The sequence below is a fragment of the Maylandia zebra genome, linkage group LG22, assembly GCF_041146795.1.
Source record: "Maylandia zebra isolate NMK-2024a linkage group LG22, Mzebra_GT3a, whole genome shotgun sequence".
NCBI classification, from domain to species: domain Eukaryota; kingdom Metazoa; phylum Chordata; class Actinopteri; order Cichliformes; family Cichlidae; genus Maylandia; species Maylandia zebra.
In genome coordinates, this window is record NC_135187.1 from 15,720,185 (window position 1) to 15,741,340 (window position 21,156).

Consider the following 21,156-nt stretch of genomic DNA (forward strand, 5'->3'; position numbering starts at 1 on the left):
TGTCGCAACAACCTGCAACTTCCCCTAGCACAGGAAGGCTAACAGTCTGCACATTTGTCTGTGTGTGTCTGTACTCGTTTTACTGATCTTGTGGGGACACAAATCTCTTCACACAGTGAGATTGAGGGGACCACCTCACTTGTGGGGACAACAAGCAAGTCCCCGTGATGTAAAACATAATATTTTAAAAAGTAGACGTGGTTCTATCTTTAGGCTACAAATAGAATTGAGATAAGAGTAGTGTAAAGGTTAGTCTTAGGGTTAAGCAAGTTGGTCATGTTTATTTATATTACTGCCGGGAACACTATATCAACTGAATTTTTGGAAAACTTTACATAACATCAGTTGTGTTCCTGAGTGTGTGTAGTCGTGTGCATGTGTGATGGAGTGTAGCAAACAAGAACTTTGTGGCTAACAAAAGAAATATCTTAAACTTACATTTATCTTTACATTAACTTATCGTCTGCCTTTTTGCGGCATCCGCTTTAAGATTACATCTCATTTTCTCATATAATCGCTGTAGCAGTAAATGTGCAGATTTGTTTTTATTGTAAAAAAAAGTTGGAATTTTGTTTTCACTGATTTTTTTCAAGTAATTTTTCATTCCGGACCAAACGACTCTACTTGTCGAAAAAAGCTGAATGTTTAACTATAGAGCAGGTTTGTGTAGTCATTTCTTTTAGAGCTGTCTACCTCTGCGATTGCTCTGGGCAGGCCAAAAGTCTCGTAATGATGCACTCTCCTTCTGTCTCTATATATCCGTGCGCTTACGTGCATGTGTGTGTATCTGTCAGTTGTGATGCAGGATAGAGGAAATGAAAGCTCAGACTTAGCCCCAAGCCTTTTCAAACTGCCCCAGTGTCTTTTGCATTGGGTTTTTGTCTGTGACTGTGTGTCTCTGTGTTAGTGTCCTTAAAAAAAAAGAAAAAAGAAAAAAAAGAATACACTCATGTCGTCTCTTTGTCTCCTTTTGTTAGACTCAAATACTGACATCACACACACACAGCTACATGTCCCTACATGCAATCAAATATGCAGAGATGCACACATAGTGTACGGAAGTGAATGAATCTCAGTTATAATTGTGAAATAGTGGCCATAGCTGCTACCTCCTTCCTCTTTTTTTTGCTCTTTGCAGGGGTGTCATTAACATTTGAACTGTGCTTCTACTTTTACTAATACCGCGCATCGATCCTCGTTGTTGTAAATGACAGGAACGTGGCAGAAAGAACACAGGTTTACATATAGAGCAACAAAGTGCAACAGCATTTTTTTTAAGCCTTTAACTAAAGCCGTTCTGCTCCGGGGGGCCTGAAACTGAAACTGTGACTTCCTGGGTGACAGTTAAGATGATGGCACCTCAGACCATTTCAGATAGAATTTATAAATGCACCATTACATAGAGTTGAGTCAGATTACATTACAGTTTAGTCAGTTACTGGATAGAAATCACAGTGACAATTTGGTAATTAGTGTGTCTATATGTTAACTGGCCTGAATATAAAAATGAAAGCTAAAACACATGTTTAAATTAAATTTTTGTATATTTTAAGAGTAAGATAGTGTAAAGTAATTGAATTATTCACAATGTTACTGTATATATATAAAATCATGATTTCAATTGTAATCTAAACATGTTAATTTTATATATCTATCTATCGATCTATCTATCGATCGATCTATCTATCGATCGATAGATCGATCTATAGAGATAGAGAGATAGATAGAGATATATATAATAACTGCATGATATTTATTACAATGAGCTGTAATTTTGTCAACTATATGATATGTTTGGGCTCTAAGCTGACGGTGCAGATAAAGACAACTGGTGCAAAAAAGGCTTACGAGCTTGGAAAGTTCAAGTCTATGCATTTCTCTTATTTTATGTGGTGCGCTTTCGCTCGATGTTTTGACAGGCTGCTCGTGCAGGCCATCCTAACTTGCAAAAGACTTGAGACAACAGGCAGTGTCAGCGCCCATTTCAGTGAAATGTAACCACACTTTTCTGCTTTTAGGTTTTGTCAGCTTAAGTGCAGCATGCCTCTTTGTTTGTGTGTGCCAGTGCAGCATATGAGAGATAAGCTGCCCCCACCCCTCACACTTTCACAGAAAGAGACCTCTCGTCTGGGTTGGGAATAGCAATAACGCATCACAAGTCAGAGCTTATCAGAGGTGTTGACTTTAATAATGGTGCCCTTTGTAATACTTACCCAAAGTCTCCCTGTATGTTCTTCATCTATTTCTATCTTTCTGTTTGTACATACAGTGGATGCAATGTTGGGCTCTCTTATATATACTCTACAGGGGATAACATGAGCGCTATAATTGCTTTGTGTGACTTACCTGTATTCACTTTTTACACGTTTATTTGGTGTCCATTTAAACTGACCCATATCCTGTGTGTATGTGTGAGAATGCGTGTAATTTCCTGGTTTGTCCCCCAGCAACCTCTGAGCTATGATCGCAGGAAGATTAGAGGAAGTTGTCGGTTCTCCGCTACACACACACGCGCATACATACCTCTGTCTCCTCCCACGCTTTCACACTTCTACAAGAAATGGTAGTGGGGAGTGAATGAAAGGGTGAAGAGCAGCACTCCTTAGCAAACTAAAAGAATGCATTTCATTCATCGGCTGCTCTTAGAAGCCTCGTTAAGGACCCCGGAGAAGTAGAGAAGCTTACAGAAATCTGTGGCCACGTACTTCACATTTCTATTGGTGTTTATGGGTATCACATGACAAAGACCGCGACAGGAAAACGTGACAGTCATGTGTCAAAGAGCTCATCCCCACAATCGAAATCATTAAGACGCATAAAGTTTAAAGCACAACTGCAGGTTATTTGAAATGTAAAAAAAGAAATCTAGCAGCTGATGGCAGGAGAACCCACACCACAGGCATCGAATGCTGCCTTTTAGTGTAGCTTTGGAACAGTGCAGTGGGTCCCCTCGGCGTAGGAAGCCAAACTGTGTTTTTTTGGCTTTTCGACTGCTACATTTGGTGTTTGTTAGATGTGTGTGCCTTCACTGTGTGAAGTTAAACTGTTTCTGATAGTTTCACAGTAAATCAATATCAATATCACTCAATTTTTCTGTCTTTCAAGCAAGCGTAGAAAGCTAGAGTTCCTGCTTCGAAACTTTTGAAACACTTCAAGAGATGCAGCCTAAATTGTGGGCCTTTCAAATATGCACATTTGTGAGCGCAAGTGAAATAGATATTTGGGCATAAAATATGTATTATTAAGGCAATTCTTGGCACTGGTGTAGCGTGATATTGTGGTTTGGTCTTTGATTAGTATTCATATTTCACAGGGTTGTGGTTTTGACATGAGGCATCCTCATTGACTATTTCTTTTTTTCTCACTCCTCTTTTCATAGGGCACGTTTTTTTTTTCACATTTCCTTTAAAAGGTCTTTTCAGTGCAGAAAACTTTTTTTGGTTTTGTTTTGCAGGATGTGGAGGATGCCCTTCAGTTGAGTTTGCTATCGAGGGTGCCCTTTAATTAGTTTTCAGACACTGCTTTTGATGTGTGTGCTTCATTAGGCATTGAGGCTTAGGTATTTATGTTTTTATCCCAGTGTAACATACCTTTCATTGGCATTCAAAAATTCGTTTTAAATGCATTCCGCTAGAGAATATTAATCTTTCGCTATCTACTAACTTTAGATTTTAAACTGGAGGATGGAGTGCGTGGTGTTCAGTTGATGCGTTGGGAGAATATGAATGAGTTTTTAATGAAGTTGGATTATTTTTAAATGATGTAAATGTTAGAGCCAAATGATGGAACTCATCTTTTTAAGCAGATATAAAACAATCGTTTTTTATGATTATTTACAGCCATCCCGTATTCAGCGAGATGTAATTGTTCATTTGATCAGTCTGTTGGAGGGCTGTGTGAACGTGCATTTATTGTGTTTCTTCGATTGAAAATTTTCTTTTCCTTTTATATCTTTTAGTTTTCAAACTCTGCGAGACATTTTCCCTTTGAAGATGAATTCAAAAGTGTGATTAACTATGTTGACATGTGTTTTCCCTTTCTGCGCGTTTGCATTTTTGTCTGTCTCATTGCCAGCCTGTTTCTCCTGCCAGCCAGTTAGCAACAATTGATTACACGCACTCCTTGTGAGCTGGCGGTTTCCATGCTGCTGCATGTTTGAAACCACGCTCTCTCTCTCTCCCTCTCATGACAGGTGTATGACATATTCTTATATTCACAAATGAGAGAAACACACAGCAAATAGCTTTAGTCCATCATTTGCACATCACAAAAAAATGGCAAAGGTGACATCGTCAGTGGTAATGGGAAAGAGACGGAGAGAGATCCATTTTTAAAGCGGCTTTCTTAGACGTGACCACACACACATGGTATGCTCCTCACACACATTCGCTCGCAGACAGAGTATGCTCCGAGGACCATAGCAGGGGAGCCGTGTCTGTATATGAGTGTGTATGTGTGTATATAAAGTTAAAATCCAGACAGCCATTCCAACGGCCAGACTATTGAGTCTTATAAACTCTCAGGTCACAGATTATTGAAATAGCAGAAGAGATATATAGTCTGTGCCTGTGTGTGTGCCTTCTGTTTCACTATTTTACTAAAACTGCACAAATTGTTTTATAAGAACCAGAAATCCAAACACATGTGAAAGTGAATGGTAATGGCTGTGACATAATGAAATAATGCAGATGTGCAAGAAAGATTTGGATGCAGATATGTATGTGTTTATGCATCTTCTATCTTTGTGTGTGTCCGTGCTGTCATACTGATTTATTTCAGTGTTATTTAAACTTGCACTGAAAACTTTACAGCAATGCCCTGGGAGGTAACCTTTTATAGTAGTATAACACTTGATGTCTTTTTGTGTTGGGAAGTCTAACAAAATATACTTTAGTTTGATTTACTAAGGCCCCAGGCAGACAGCGTTAGGCACCACATGCAACCACCTGGCAGCCACTGGTTGCTAGGGAAAAACACGTATTTCCGAACCAGTTGTAGTGGATGCTGTCATTCGCTGTGATATCGATTGCTGAGCTTCAGTTACACAGTCCTAGAGACTGGTCAGTGACCACCTGGTAACCACTGGTGTTCCCTGACCAGTTGGTAAGTTGTTTAGCCAGGTTCTGTTGTGAGGCGAAATTGGTCGCAAAAAAGTATCCGGTGTTGTACTGAAAAACACCTTAGGCAAATAGTCAGCGTCACATCCCGCGGCGTTCCTGAGGAACACAAAAGTTGACCTTCCGCGTTCTTATGCTACGTGCTAGCATTATGGGTGAAATACAGTAGAATAATCCTAACCATAACCTTATCCCTAACCTTAACCAGCACTTTAATGACGTTAAATAGTGTTTTCCAAAGTGATGTAAGTAAAATGAATGAACATGTGTAGATTGATTCCAAACGGTTCTCATGTTTCCTCATTTTTTTCCGATCTCGTCATTTAGGGACGTGTCGGGTGCCCGGAAGCGTAATATGTTGACGATTTGTCACCTAGCGTAAAATATTACGTTTTGGGAGTGAGAACGTGTCGAAATAGTAGTTTGCATGGCAGATGATGACTTGTCTCCGAACACTTGCCAACTACTCAATAATTAGTTCAGAAGCTTTGAAAAGTGTGACTCAAACAGAGAAACATCTTCCAAAAGGTGCTGGTTTCACTTTGAAAACAAATAGTCTCTGTTTCGAGTTTCAGTACCGCTGGGTGGTTAGTTAGTAGCAAACTATTCCTAGGTTTTTGGTGCAGCACCTGCTTGGCGACCAATTTCACCCAGTGACAGACAGCAACCTAAAGCAAGCCCCACTCACTAAGAAGTTGAGGATTACAGCTTTTCCCCTCGTAACCAAGCTCTTGGGGGTTGCTGGACTGGGTCTGTGTGACTGAGGCACACAGGCCTAATCTCCAGTAATCTCGGTAGGAAACAGTTTACATTCTTTAGAAGAAGTGAGTAACCTGTTTTTTCACCCACCTGTGGCTTCTGGTGTTCACTTCAAAATAATGTTTATATGGACCAAAAGAGTGTGTCACCTGTGACTTACTGTCAGGAGTCATAAGTGAGAATTTCTGTGACTTGTAATATTTGTGCGTGCTGAGCACGAAGACAGAAATTTAACTCTTTTCAATTAACAGATCACTTAAAAGAATCTTGTTTGTTGAATTTTCTCTGCTAGAACAGTGGTTTGAATCCCAAAAAGCTTTGTAGCCAAAGGATAGTGCTTGCACTGGACAGCTGCCAGTTATTTTTGTATGTCTGCATGTGGTGTTAAGCAGTGTTCTGCCTTTCCTCCCCAAAGGGTTAGGTAGCCCTCCTACCGAGTATTAGACACAGACGCACATACACATAGCACACACAGTACAGTGTTTCCCAGACCCTGTGTGGTGCAGTAATCCCATGTAGTTATTCAAGGTCAGACTCCTCTAATAGACTTTTAATAAAGTTTGTGTTGGGGGGGAGGGGGGTGTTGAGGGGAGGGGGGCTGTTGTTTGTGTGTGTACAGGATAGACACAGTCGTATTTGAGCGTCTGGAGTCTGTGTCTGGCGGATGGTTTTAGCACAATATATAACAGGGTAAATTCAGCCTAACAGTATTGGTTTATTTGATAATAGAAGATTTATTTTACAATTAATTTTATAATAGCAGTAACTGGGATGTCTCGACATATCATTTGAATACTTGTCAGAAAACTATAAAAGTGTCAGTGATAGTTGTGATAAGAAGGCACTAGGGCTGTGCGATATGACCAAAATCTCATATCCCGATATAAGACATCTATCGTCCCGATAACGATATAAACCACAAAAATGTAACATTTTCTGTAAATTCTGTGAATCTCGGGCAGCTCGTCTTGCGGGAAGTGTTTCCAGCTGCGCGTCATGTAGCTGGAGTCGAGTGTTTTAACCGATGCATGAAACTCTACATTTTTAGAAATAAGTTGTAACGGCCGCCGTTTTCTTTGTGAGTATTTATTACACGGCGTGCTGCGGGGAAAAGCCTGTTCTAACGTTTGAGTCTAAGGTTTATTTTTTTAGCACCTGGCGGCTCTTTTTTACTTCTCATCCGTAAATAATCTGCTCTTTCACGTGATTCAGTTTATTTCGAAAAGTCTCAACAGGATCTTGAGCTTTATTGTGAAAGGTTTATGGGGAACATAAACAAGCGGACACGCGATGCTGTTACCGTCGTTGTTGCTAGCCACAACGCATAAAAACAGGCGCTTGTCCGTCCGTAGTGTGGTTATATAAAATATAAGAGAAAGAGAGAACTTTAAGAAATTAATATAGCCACTACTGTGACCATCAAAACCATGAAAAAATATTGCCGTAAACAGTTTATTTTGCGACACCACGAAACAAACGATAGCATAAAATGAAACGATAGACGTTTTTATATCGTCATCCGATATATATCGTTATATCGAACAGCCCTAGAAGGCACTATTAGTATTATGAGTATCCTGGATCTTAATGGGTCAACCCAACCTAGACATGTGACTAATGTTAATTGCATAATACATAATCAATCAATAATTAATCCGTTTCCGAAGCAACCGCACCCCGAGGCTGTTCTAAGGGGCTCATTGTAATGGCCCCTGTGCAACTGTAGCGAGAGCTTGGACTTGTACCCGGTAGGCATTGGACTTTACCAGGGGTGCCCTTTGGTACAGATCGTGCTAATAATGTTTAGAAGCGCGATCAGGTAGCCAGGCAGAAATGCTCAAAAGGTGTAAACAGCAGCCTGTCAGTAAATTAGTTATGGAGACAATTTCTTGGAACAGCCAAGATAGAGGGTGCTGGTTTTAGAGGTGTTAGAAGTCTCTGCATTTTGCCGACCGTGTGGTCTAGTTTGCTTCACTGACTGATAACCTCCAGCTTGCACTGAGCTGGTTCAAAGTGGCATGAGTGACAGTTGGCACCTCCAATCCAGAGGCGTTTGGTTTCAATGAAAGAAGCCTGGGTTGCTTTGCTGGATCCAAGGCGAAGGAAGTTGGGATTTTGTTGACAAGTAGAGGAAAGGTAATGAGGGAGATTGACAAACTGGAGTGACAATTTACTGACTGATCTACCTCCCCAGTCTAACCTTTGCCTGGATTTCAACATCTTGCTCTGCTTTAATCTGGAATCTGGGCTGCTGAGACTGCTGAATAAGTGGCAGAAAACTAATTAATGATGGGTGGATTAATCAATTAACGTATCAGTGGACCGTTTTTGGAAGTGTTTTGCATCTAAAGTTTTTGAGACAAAATCAAGGTGGAGTGAGCAAGTATCTTTGAAGGATTAGTTAGATGTGCATAGCAAGCACAGAAAGAACAGCGAGGGATACAGTGCGTACTTCTTTTATTTAAAAAAACAACAAAAAAAAATCTTCCTACATTTAATGATAGCTATCTGCCTGTCAGTCACGTAAAGGGATTGCTGTGCTCTAGAGAATTACACCTTTACACGCACGCACATGTACAAACACATCAACACATCAAGGTTCACGTAAGGATAGGCCAGGAGCGAGGGGAGGAGCGAAAAAGAGATTGAGGGAACGACAGGCAGGGGGTGGGAAATGGATAAGAGATTAATTGAGAGAATGGTGACTGAAAGATGGATAGATAGGGAGAGGAGGAGGAGAAGTGAGGTGTGTTTGTGTGTGCGTGAGTGAGAATTGGACCCATATAGCTAGGAGTAAGAGGGGAGCCATCTAGAGAGTGAAGAAGAGGTAGAAACAGAGAACGGGAGGCTCATAATGAGAGAAAGGTATTGAAATGTGAACCTCTGATTAAGTTTGACATTTAAGATGACATATTTTGCATGCTGTTACCCCATTACAAATGAGTCCTACACTGTGGTAGAGTGGGTCTGCAACTGAGTCTACGTGTGTGTGATTTGCTTGGCAGGAAAGAATTGGGCCCCTGCTACACAGCAGACGAAGAGAGAATGTGTGTGTAAGTAAAGATTCTGGCATTGATTAGGGACCTGGTAGTCAGCTGACAGCTTTTAGTCTTAAAATGGCAGGTGGACTCTGTCTCGCGGTGGTTTTATGTTGTCCTCCTCTTTCTCCCTATTTCTGTTTGACTCTCGAACCCCCCTCCCTACTTTCAATTAGACTCCTGCCTCTGCAAAATCAATTCCCAGCTGTTACTGGTTCTCCCGAAAAAAGAAATCCTCTCCTTGGCCAACTTTCTCTCCCTTATCCCCGTGTTTCTCGAAGAGGCCAGACACGCCCGCCCTCCCATCCAGGACGCGAACAGAGCGCAGCGCAGCATCGTGCGCTCGCGACCATTTCCTATTATTGCTCCGCCGCTCTAAACAGGCTCGGTTTCACGGGGACTGATCTGTTTCGTCTCAGTGGGTACTAAACCGTTTACTTGCACGCTTTCATTAATATTGTCTTCAGCTGCTTTCATTCACTGGCACATAACCTAAAGCTACAAGGCACTGCAGCGTGACTGCCATTTTGTGCATCGGTGGACTTCCTAGAAGAAATAATTGTCTAAATAAATGACTGCTGAGTGATACAAGACATTCGTGAGAGCCTTAACAAATGCAGCAACATTTTTTGAACATAAAATTGAAGCGATTAACATATTTTATTTTTCTTGTATTCTTTTATTTAAGAAGTTAGAGTTGCTCTTATGGGCAGTAGCACATCATGATAAGGTGATCATGTTATTTTCAATTTTTTACTGAAAGAAAAAACATTTCTACACTGACACAAAGTGGCAGTTTTAAAAAGGAAATTTCTGAAATGTTGACTTAGTGTGAACCCTTGCTGCGTAATGGACCCGAAAGTGAGCACGTCTTTAAAACCACCCATGTGTGATGCATACATGAGCCATACCGGATCCAGTCTCAGATATGAAGCTGGAAATGCAAGTGTCTGATAGCCACAAGATGTATGAATAGTCCAGCAGCTCTAATGAGGAAGCTCAGAGGAGCCTGCTCTCACATTTCTGCAAAGTCAGTCATTGTCTGTGGTTTTCTCAGCTAAACTTCCACACACAGACTCAGACCAAGATATTTGGGAGGCGATTGTTTTGCTAAATTAGTCAAAATAAACCTGAGTTCAAATTGCGGCTTGCAGAATTGTTTTAAACCCCATAGTCATTATATTGCAGGCTGTACGAGGGGTGCCCAGCGGGAAGCCTGACCTGTAGCATGACTCGATCTTCAGTGTTCAAAATAGGCCCGAAATGTGGTAGAATCTCTTTAAAGCATTCAGTAATGAGTTTGCTTTTGTGGGTATGCAGTGACTTTGAAGGATGATAAAAGGTGGTTTATGAAATATACCTATGAAGTGATGATAAACACTGATTTTCCACATGCAGAATGTGAACTTGTTTTGGACATCACAGGAAGCTTTATATTCAAATCATCTACTGTTTTTTTTTTTTTTATATGTGTGTGTGTGTGTGTGTGTTGGGGGGGAGGGGTGTGTCTTGTTAGTATGTGGAGCTTATCTGCTCCTTGCCTCTTTCCTTTTTCTCTCCTCCTATTCTCCCTTTCTTTGCTCCTGTCTATCCATTTCCCAAGACAATCAGCATTTTTTCCTTCTTAAAAGAAGAAAACACATTTGTGTTCCCGTCTAAAACCTCTCATCCCCTCCAAACGTCTACGCTCCTTCCTTTTACTTCCCTTTCACAGTGCCAGGATTCTTATTCCAATTAAAAGTCCTTACCCACCATCTCCCTCGTGCGTTTCTTTCTCCCTGACTCGTACCTCTCCTTCATGTGCACCTTACTTACCCGTAAGTTGTTCTATCTTTTCCAAATCTCACAAAGTTCCAGTAAATCAGAAGAGAGGAACAGAGATGGCACCGCGAGAAGAAAGCGAGGACAGATAATGAGGAGCAGGAGAGATAGGGACAAAGAGGGGGAGAGGATGACACGAAGAGCCAGAAAGCAGCGCATCAAGAAAGAGAAAGAAAAGCCAGAGAGAAGTCTGTCTTTGTAATAAGACCTTGCCTTTAGCTTTATTTCTTCATATGTTGCACATTAATCCTTTGTTTATGAAAGATGGAGATGCCAGCTACAGCTGTCCCACGGGGAGGGAGAGAGCACAGATATCTGGAGGCAGCAGGGATATGTGGATGTGTTGAGATTCGGTATCAAACCCATCCATTACCGTGACTCAATAATATGCATTTAGAGAATTAGCTTGGAGTCACTGTGTAAAATGGTTGAGATGTACTCGTAATCTGTTTTCCTCCATTAGAGAGATCTAACTTTGTTCTCTGAATGACAAAGGCCTCTTTTGATTTCTTATGAGTCGCATGAAAATTCATTGCCAGGCTGGCGGTGCACTAAGATGCTGTAAACATGATGTGGTTGAAATGGAGTAAGATATTGTTTATATAACCTAATTAAAGCAACATGTGTTAGACCCCTACAAAACGCATGACAAACGACAGGAGTGACCTCCGTTGTCGTTCGTAGCGTTAAAACAAGCTGATTAATTTGTTCTTTTTGTGACAAAGATTGTATGAATGGCCAAATTAATTGCTGACAATTAATCACTGGAGTAAGTGAACAAGCAGAATTGACAAACCTTTGTTGATTACAGCCCCTCAAATATGAGGGTTTGTTGCAGATATCTTTGGATTTTTGACTGATGAGAAGGCAAAACAAGAAATTTGAACACGTCAGCTCTGATTCTGGAAAAGTCTTCTTGTAAATAACTGACGTAAAAGCAAATGCTGTTTAGCGTGCATGCGAGCGCTTGGTTGAAAATACCTGCTGGTTTGAGTTTGAACTGCTCGAATACGATGAAATTTTTGAAGTTGATTTATAGCGCTTCTCTGGAAAACACGAGCGAGCCACACAAAGAAACGCTGAGATGTAGCAAAAGAGTAAGTTTCACAACAAAGTTCCCCAACATGGTCCTCCGTCTGCCACATGCGTCTGAAACTTACCATACTCCTGTTGCTGCGTCTTTCAGCAGTTGTCGTTGGATGATTATTGGCAATTTTAGATAAAAGCCTCACTGGTGTTGGGACTAATTGTAGTTGATGGAAATGATTAGCTGTCACATTTATCTTTGCTGAGGTATTGAGGCCAGTGTGGTGTATAAGGGCTAATTGTAGCTAGTAGCAGTAGTTGTTATGCGGTATGTTGTGGTGGGTTGTACCTAATTGTAGTTGATAGTAATGGTTCCAGTCTGTGTATACAGCCTGGATCAGACAAAAGCTCTGCTGCGACATTGAGAGACACACACACACACACATATATACAGATGCTTACACCCAAAAAACACACAGTCGGGCCTTTAAAGACACACCTCTGCTTCCTGCCCGCATCCAATAAAAGTGGCACTGAAGTATGCATAAGACCAAATGATTCCAGCATAAATAAATAAAGGCTACAGAATAATTCCTTCTACTTGCTGCTGTGTTAATGCAAGAATTGTCATCACCGGTGAACTTACTAAGTCACCAGTCGGATGGATCATACAGGGCATACGGAAACATAGTTTAGGTCAGTCAGTGCTTCTTAGGTTGGGGTTTCAGCTTCATTGCTTTACCACAACGATCTGTAGTTTTCCACTGTGTGTGTGTGTGTGTGTGTGTGTGTGTGTGTGTGTGTGTGTGTGTAAATGATGAATTCTGACTGGGTGTGGTCGACATCAGATGAGATTTTCCCCTGCTCCCTGCACTCACTCACACTCTCCCGCTCCCTCTCTTTCCCTACACACACACACACACACACACACACACACACACACACACACACACACACACACACACACACACACACACGCACAGGGCGAGTGCCAGGGCTGGTCTAGGCGTGGGCCCTTGCAGACATAAATGCTTTATTTTAATAGTTGTATGGCAGAGAGAGAGAGTGGGAGAAAAAAGGCAAATACTACAAAGGCCACGGAGAGATTGGATTCAACAAAAACAGCACCCCTCTCTCATTTTCTGTTTTGCTCTCCTCTCTATCTCTGTTTATTAAGTATTTTCTAATCCTCTAGATAACAACAGAACGCTGCCCAAATATGGGTATTGTCACTGTGCATCATCACCCGATTATGGATATTCAAACGTATTCTCATATTTTCTTTAGCTGTGTGTGTGTGTGTGTGTGTGTGTGTGTGTGTGTGTGTGTGTGTGTGTGTGTGTGTGTGTGTGTCAGTTCTCTCACGCTTTAACTGTTTGCAGGTTGCTATCAGTAAATAACAACAAGCTTTTGTCTCTCACAGATGCTCACAGGGTGGTGCACATGCTTTCTGGGTTTATCATCAAATAATGCATTACTCACACATAAAACCCTCAAAGACAACCAGTTTCTTCCCCCCTCATATTGCATTGATCTAAAAGTGATCAGTTTTGGCGTCAATCAGGCGTCGGTTGGGTTTGACTTTGTTTATGACCAAAAGAAATGGGTGTACGGGCTCTCCGGGTTGACTGTGCACCCCCGAATATGAACCGAATGACCACAAATAAACACAGATGCGCGCGTATGCGCACGCACGCACACACTTGTGCAAGGAAGACAAAAAAAAGAGCAAAAAAACAAAACGCATGCAGCATCTCCCTGTCACGACTGTTGTGAACGCTACAACCACAATTGTTCCCCTTTTGAACAAAAGAAAGATTATGGTTTAACATAAAACACATGTTTGGTTATTTGATGGCTTTGTACAGTGATTATAAGGGAAGGAGGGGAGGGGGGGAGGGCAGGAACAGAAAGAAAACATTTAATGATGGAATTACTTAAGTTATTGTTGCAATTATTCTTGCATGTGAAAGAGGGCAACACAGAATAAAAAAATGACTTGGCACTTCATTTCTTTGATATTTGTGTTTTACACAAGGATGCGCAAGCAGGAAAAAGGTGAAAGGTCGAGAGAGAGAAAGAGGATGAGTGGGGCGGGACAAAAGCAAAATGTGACATGGGGGGAAAAAAGTAGGCAATCAAAAGAGGAAACCGAAGGAGGTGATGCAGATAAAAGTGTGAGAGACAGTGAGAAATGAGAAAATGAGAATTTGCAAGCCAGAAAATGAATGAAAGGTTAAAAAAACAACCAAAAAAAGCAAAAAACCAGAGGAGCAAAATGGGAAGGAGAAATTTGGAGCGCTTGAGGGAATGAATTGCAGTCTGCCGCCTCCCTCATCCATCTTTCTGATATGGGGCGTTCGGTTTGATGTGGTTGTGCGTTGGCCATTCTCCCCGTCTCCTCTCCTTCATCTGTCTCCCCCGTTTCTCTCCGTGCCTCACCCTCCTCCCCCCTCGCTGTCTCTCCCGTCTCTCTGATATGGTTTGGGTTCTTGATGTGGTCACGTGTTGGAAGATTCTCACGGATGGTTTCCATAACGATAAAAAGATTCACTCCCCAGTTGGGTTGAAAAAGGAAAAAAAAAAAAGTTGTACGATGGGTGCTTTTTTTGGTGGGGGGGTGGCTGTCACATTTCAGCAAGTACCCGCCCTCCAAAAAAAAAAAAAATCCTGAAAAAGAAAAAAAAAATCTCTCGCAGCTGAGATGTTTCTGATTTGTTGCGCCTGTTTTTCTTTGACGAGGTTTGTGGTCGAGGATTGTCGCAGATTTTGGTGTTCAAAGAAGTCTGTAAATTAAATCAAAGCTATTTTGCGCACATACTGTACATCATTGTCACATAATTGTATTTGTGTGCATGTGTGGCGTTATATGCAGAATATTACTGGAGTTTGAAAGGCTCTGTATCTTTTAGTGTCTCGAGGGAAGTCAGCTTGCTGTTTTTTATCCCCAAGCTCCTTCTTCTTCCTCCCTTAATACATGGTAACAAATCATAATTTTCTTTTTCTTCTATTTTTATGTTTGTAGAAATGGTGAGGAAGAAGAATCCCCCTATCCGGAGTGTGGGAGGCGAGGAGGAAGAGGAAGAAGAAGGGAAGAGGCCAGCGGGAGAAGAGGAAGAAGAAGGCGAGGAGGAAGGGAGAGTGGGAGCAGAGGCCGAACGAATAAACCGACCCTCCGAGCCGGAATCCTCCGAGCGGGTCAGAGGAGATGAGGAGCAGCAGGAGGAGGAGGAGGGGGGAGAGAGCGAGTGCATTTCCTCGTCTGTCTCTCCCTCATCTGTTGGCGATCGCTACGGTAATGAGGAGCGAGGGGGGAGGAGAGGAGGAGGCAGGGGAAGGGCAAAGCAAGGAGGAGCAGCGCTGACGGACAGGCCGGAGAGCCAGTCGGAGCCTGAGGACGGGGACAGAGCGGTAGAAGAAGGGGAGAGAAGCGACAGAGAAAGGGGGGAGGCAGATCATCTCACCCCTGCTCTCCTCTCTGCCCCGCACCTCCTCCCAAGACAGGAAGGAGGGGAGGAGACCACGACCGATACCCCTCCGCTTTCCTCCAGCCCCTCTCCTAAACTCCAGGACTTCAAGTGCAATGTGTGTGGCTACGGTTACTATGGCAACGACCCGGCTGACCTGGTGAAGCACTTTCGGAAGTATCACCTGGGCCTGCACAACCGCACACGGCAGGATGCTGCTCTGGACACACACATCCTGGCACTCCACAACATGGCTCCCCAACACACACCTATTGGTAACTTCAGCTTTCTCTGTCCAGCGCTTATTATAGAAATGAGTTTATAATGGAGAATGAAATGTATGACCCTAAAGACCTGGACAGTCATAGCAAATATGAACCAGTACAGGAGAAAACTGCCAAAAATACATATGAGTTCATCTATTTTATATATATATACATATATATACTTTGAACTTGTCTTCCAGTAAGGACATAGCAGTTACTTAGAAAAACAGCATGTTGATTCTGAGTCTAGTTTTCCTTCTTCCCAGATGTCAGGCTAGTTCTCACATTTTTTTTGCCTCAAGCAGCTTGAGCCCTCTTTGTTTATCTGTTTCTACCAGTCTGACCCCTTCTTGCATTTCTCATGTCAGACATACAGGCGGGACAAGGGCAGAGGAGCCAAGCCAAAGACTTGGGGAAGACAAGACCAGAGATACAGAGTCAGCAGCATAGGACAGTTATGATGAATGGCACATATGACGTACAGGTAAGTCCTGGGTGTGAAATACTCATAAAAGTGTTTAAAATACTCCATACTTTAATAACTGAATATATAAAAAAAAAAAAAACAACTATGTGCTGTAGTAGCCCTTTTAAGGAATTTTAAAAGGGGTTAAAAATAAAATAAAATAAAAACCTCCTCAGTCCCACAGAAAGCCTTAATTTTTGGAGCTGATTGGCTTTCATAAAAGTCAGTGTGGTATTCCAAAGTACTATTTTTCTTGAAGTTTGCCAATTTTGGTATCTGTGGCCCATTTTCCACAGTATGTTCTCAGATTTGGTGACTCTCATCCTGCCAGCATGCCAGACTGCAAAAGGCATTTCTTTTCCCATTAATTTAGAGCTTCCGCTCAAAGTACCAGGAAATTTAACTCCCAAGGATTTTTCTCTCACGCCATCCAGACATGCTTCAGACGGTTGACTTTCTATATTTCCAACCCTTGAAATGTCGTGTGTGTGCGATCAAAAATGTTAAGTGCTGCAAGCCTCACCCAGAAATTTCTGTACCTATTGAAAAGTATTAATCTCCCGGGGAGTTTTTTTTTCTTTTCTTTTGTTCAGGGGTAAAATAATTTCCCCACAGTAGAAATTGTTAACTGTTAATAGCCCCTGGAGTTAGTTCCTGCAGCGTGGAAGCTCTCATAAGCCGTTTTTCCACCACAGGAACTTTTCCCAGGGTCTAGAAACTCAATATATTTCCATTTGTCAAGTAGCCTAACTGCAGCGTTTTGTCTCATCTCACAGTCATTTGAGATGGTTTTTTACTTCAAGGTATTCCGCAGAATTTGTTGAGTATTGCTTGTAAATACCACATTGTAACTCGGGCCTTCATGTCTGATTCAGAGCGCAAGAACGAGAGAGGGAATGAGAGAGACTGAGCAGTTGTGGTCAAGCATGCTAGAAAGTGAATGTGAACAAACCCGTGAATCAGACAAACCAAACTTTATTTTCTGGTTGTTTCTCAGTGGTTGCGTTCTGAAGTAGTGATAAACAGGCTTATATTGTTTCACAACCCTACGGGAAGGTGCGTGGTTAGATTTTTTTTTATAACCAAAAGGGAGGCTTCAGCCTGTCCGCCGTGGATGCTCTGTCTGTGTGTGTATGTGCACGGAAAAGAGGCACGATGGAACGTCATCTAAACTTTTTCAGACATCCCACACGTTAAAACAGCTAAAGTGATGGGCCTGGTCTTTTCTTTACCGCAGTGGAAATGTAGAGAAACAATGACAAGGATCAGGGTGTGAGCTCCACACAAAGAAATAGTAAAGAAACATGTATTTCTGATGTGTATTTCCTGTTAGGCTTATAATAATGCTGTTATTACACACGTACAAATGATGTTATTTAAATATACTTTTATTTTGCACATGCCACGTATTTATGCGGATCAGGTATAAATCCAGTAAACTTTATGTAGTGTGAGAAAAATGTGAAAGTGGCCACGTTGACATCATCTGAAACTTTTTAAAGTTGTTGTTGTATTTCTTTTCCACGTGGGTTACCTTGGAAACAGATTTTTTTTAAGATAACAAACACAAGTTGACGCACTTATGCCTCGACTAGAACTGGTGTTAGAGATTATGGCAGGGCTCCGGCACATTTGATATAATCTTATAATTAATTATACAACAATTTTCTTTTATTTTGTGGTAAAACAGTAACATCAGAAATATGCACTTATGGATGCAATGCAGTCTCAGTCTTGTTTGCATATGTTTAATGCGCATCATTGTGTGCACCAACATGCACTAGTAAAACTGGCGTAAAGTTCTAAAAGAAAACTCAAAAATGTTGCATTCATTTCATTTACATCAAAGTTCCAGTTATTAAATTTGTATGTCATAATAACTCGAAGTGCGACATACTGTATATGAAACATTTTATGTAATCATAGTTAGAAACTTTGATCCAATACAAGTAACACTGATTTAGTTAACAGTTCGCTGTAATCACAGTTGTAATAAATCTGCAAAGTTAGGCTCATAACTGAATGGAATAATTTATTGGGTAGAGCAATCTGCAACTGATTTGTAACATAGGGTGTGCCTTATTTGGACAGGGAGGCATTGTGCTGCAAGTTATAAAATTTTATAGACTGACAGATGGATAGACACAGAAAGGGAGACAACCGGGGCACCTGGCAGACAAGTCGTGCATATGGGGGTATGCATAGTCAAGCGTACGTGCGCGCGCACGCACAAAAGCCATAGTGTCGACTTCCCAAATCTTTTGCAGGGAATGCGTGCATAGACAAATGCTCGCATGTGCACCATATGCATGATTATAGCTGTTAAATAATTCAATAAAATCAATGCTCATCCCCATATTGAGGTCTCATTTTATAAAACTAGGCGAATGAAGGGGATGCTGCAAACTTGCAGTTGCAACTAAAAATTCCTTCTACGAGGTGAATGTCGTAGATATACTAGGACGCTGTACTCAAACTTCTAATCATAAATAATCAAAAAACATTTTTAAAAAAAGAGATGTGTTTTGTACCTGACATCAACAGATTGAACAGAACAGAACCGAATCAATCGGAGGATAAAAGTAGTTTTCAATAATTTTGTTCTTTGTGTTACCAGGCGTCCATAATCAGTGAAATCAGCAGCGCCAGTATTGATTTGCGGTGCATGTTAGTACTGAACATTAAAGCCTCAGACTAACTGCTCATGTGTCTGCTATTTTTACCTCAAGAGCTACGAAGTTTAAATGAGATCTTAAATCAGATCAGTGATATCTAATCACCTATCAGTTTAGCAGTATTTTCAGTAATAACCTACAGGTTCGCTTGGAAAAAATTCTTTAATCGTCAAATGTTTACAATATGCTGTAAATATAAGCTCATTTTTGGCAATAACTGTCAAGGATTAGGATTTCGAGTATTCATGAACTGTGATGTTTTTGTGTGAAAGATTTAGTGGGATGATTCAACAAACGTGCGTGTGTGTGTCAAGAATAGTGAAGGAGTTTAGTTTCATTTAAACCAGCAGCCTGTAATGATCTAAAGTCACGTAATGGACACAGTAATACACATACGCGTGCAGACACACACACACACGCACACCGAATCAGAAATAGAAAATCCAGTGGGCTTAAGTCGTCATTATGAAGAAAAAGTGAAAGTATATATATACTTAAAAAAAAAAAAACGAATGAAAGGGGTCTCTATTCTCTCCATCCCTCACTCACTTTTTCTCCCTCTCCCGCCCACGTTTGGAAAATTCCATGTTGTCATTTGCTAAGACAAGATTCCATGTCAACCAATGAGATTCCAGACCCCCCCCCCAAAAAAGTCATAGTGGAGAAAAGGGAGAAGGAATGAGTGAGAGTGCTCGAGATGGAGGAGGAAAGGAGAGAAGGTAGTGACAGAGGCAGACGGAGAACCAGTAGTTATAATCGGCTGTTAGGGAGTGTAATGAAACAGCTGTCAGACATATTTAGCTGTCTTCTTCTCTCCTGCTTCTCCATTTGTCTCTCTTATCAAGTCTTTGTCTCTCCTTCACCTTCTCCTCTGCTCTGCCCTCTTTCTTTGATTTGTCTTTCTTAGTCTCTATTACTTTATCTAATCCATTTTTCCAACTTCTCAATTTGCTTCCCGGCTCTCTTTCGCCTCTTTCTTTTTCTGCAGCTCTGTTCTTCAACTTACAATTTTTTCTTTCATCTTGTCCCATTCGCCCTTTGCCTCTTTTCTTTCACTCTGTCCCTGTCTCATATTCTCGGTCATGTCTTCCTGCACATTCTGCCTGGTGAAATTACTTGATGCTTTGCTCTTTGCTAATTGTCTGGGCAGGGTCTGTTGGATGAGATAATTGTTGAATTTCTGTCGTGAGATCACGTACAGTAATGACTCTCATTTAGACTTTAACATTTATTTTCTTTAGCTGAGTTGACGTATACCATCTCACGCTTAATTCTTTGTACAAATATTACTTTTTCCACCCTTTTTGGCAAAATGATTGCCTTACTGTCACTCTTGTTGTTTATGAAAAGAGGAAAGTTCAGATTTTCAGCTGTCCTATGAACTGATTGTAGTTTCTTTAAAAAACAAACAAACAAACACACAGAGAGAAAAAAATCTTTTACACCTTTCATCTTCAAAAATGTCCTTGTACCATCATAAAAAAAACTACAAATTTCCCTTTATCTTAACTTCACTCCCACTTTTAATCCCAATACAGTTTAACCATAAGCATAAAACTAGGCAAATAAATAATTTAAATAGTTTTGCGTGTCTTAAAAACTAATTTCTGTGTTAGATTTTGGGAAAAAATCCCAAACAACAGACAGTATTTGTATAACATAGACACAAACTTGTATCTCTTGTTATTTTAAAAAAAATCCAAGTATGAAAAATATCTAAACATATAGAACCTGTCAAACTCACACAAAAAACCCCCGCATGCTAGCAATCCATTATACTAGGAAACATGACATAAAAGCTGAACAGAACATTCCCCGCTAATCTGTTCTTGACACCAATTGACGTAACTGCCATGCTGCACATTCGCTGATTCTGAGATCTAATTCCTAGTATTGAAACGAAAAACAAGAGCATTGCATCTGTTTGGCGTTCTGTTATCTATGGAGCTTTGCATCTTTGCTCATGTCACATGCAGCATGCAGCTCTGTTACCACACTGCCCATAGTTATCTTAAAACCTCAGATTTAGAGACAAATCTATATTGTACAGTAGGGAGTCCATTGCCACTGTATGGCATGCCAGATTGCCTCATTACTATCATAACGATGAGCACAGTGTAATCACCTACTGTCTAGAGGCTAACTTAATAAAAAAAAAACAGTGCCAGGTTGCTGACTTAGTTATATAAAACCTTGGCCTCGACCCTAAACACTACAGTAGAGCCTAGTAGTTTTGTTATTGGTTGGTTAGTTAGACTTAGAGTTGCCTTTTAATTGTCTACAGTTACATACGGAAAATGATGGATTATGTTCATTGTGGGTTTGAGTAGCTAAGGCATAATTATCCTGCACAGCTCTACGATCGGTGGCTTGTGCCATGTGTCCTTTAAATATCTGCTGCTTAGGAACACAAAAATAACTGCCTTGTATCTAATTTATTTCATGTTTGTCTGTTTGAAGGAAAAGGCAGTATAACCAGTCATTGTCTTTTTTTTTCCCTTCTCTGAATCCTGTAAAGTAC

General features: G+C 41.0%; 1 protein-coding gene across 4 annotated transcripts in view; it reads left to right on the forward strand.

Moving 5' to 3' along the window:
- The window catches only part of trps1 (trichorhinophalangeal syndrome I), a 121,037-nt gene that overhangs the window by 34,843 nt on the left and 65,038 nt on the right, over window positions 1–21,156 (forward strand). For all 4 annotated transcript variants that reach the window (XM_004549141.3, XM_004549142.3, XM_004549143.3 and 1 more), the window contains exons 3-4: window positions 14,787–15,503; window positions 15,863–15,978. In XM_004549141.3, coding sequence (XP_004549198.3) covers window positions 14,787–15,503; window positions 15,863–15,978 — 833 coding nt within the window. The remainder of the gene's footprint in view (window positions 1–14,786; window positions 15,504–15,862; window positions 15,979–21,156) is intronic.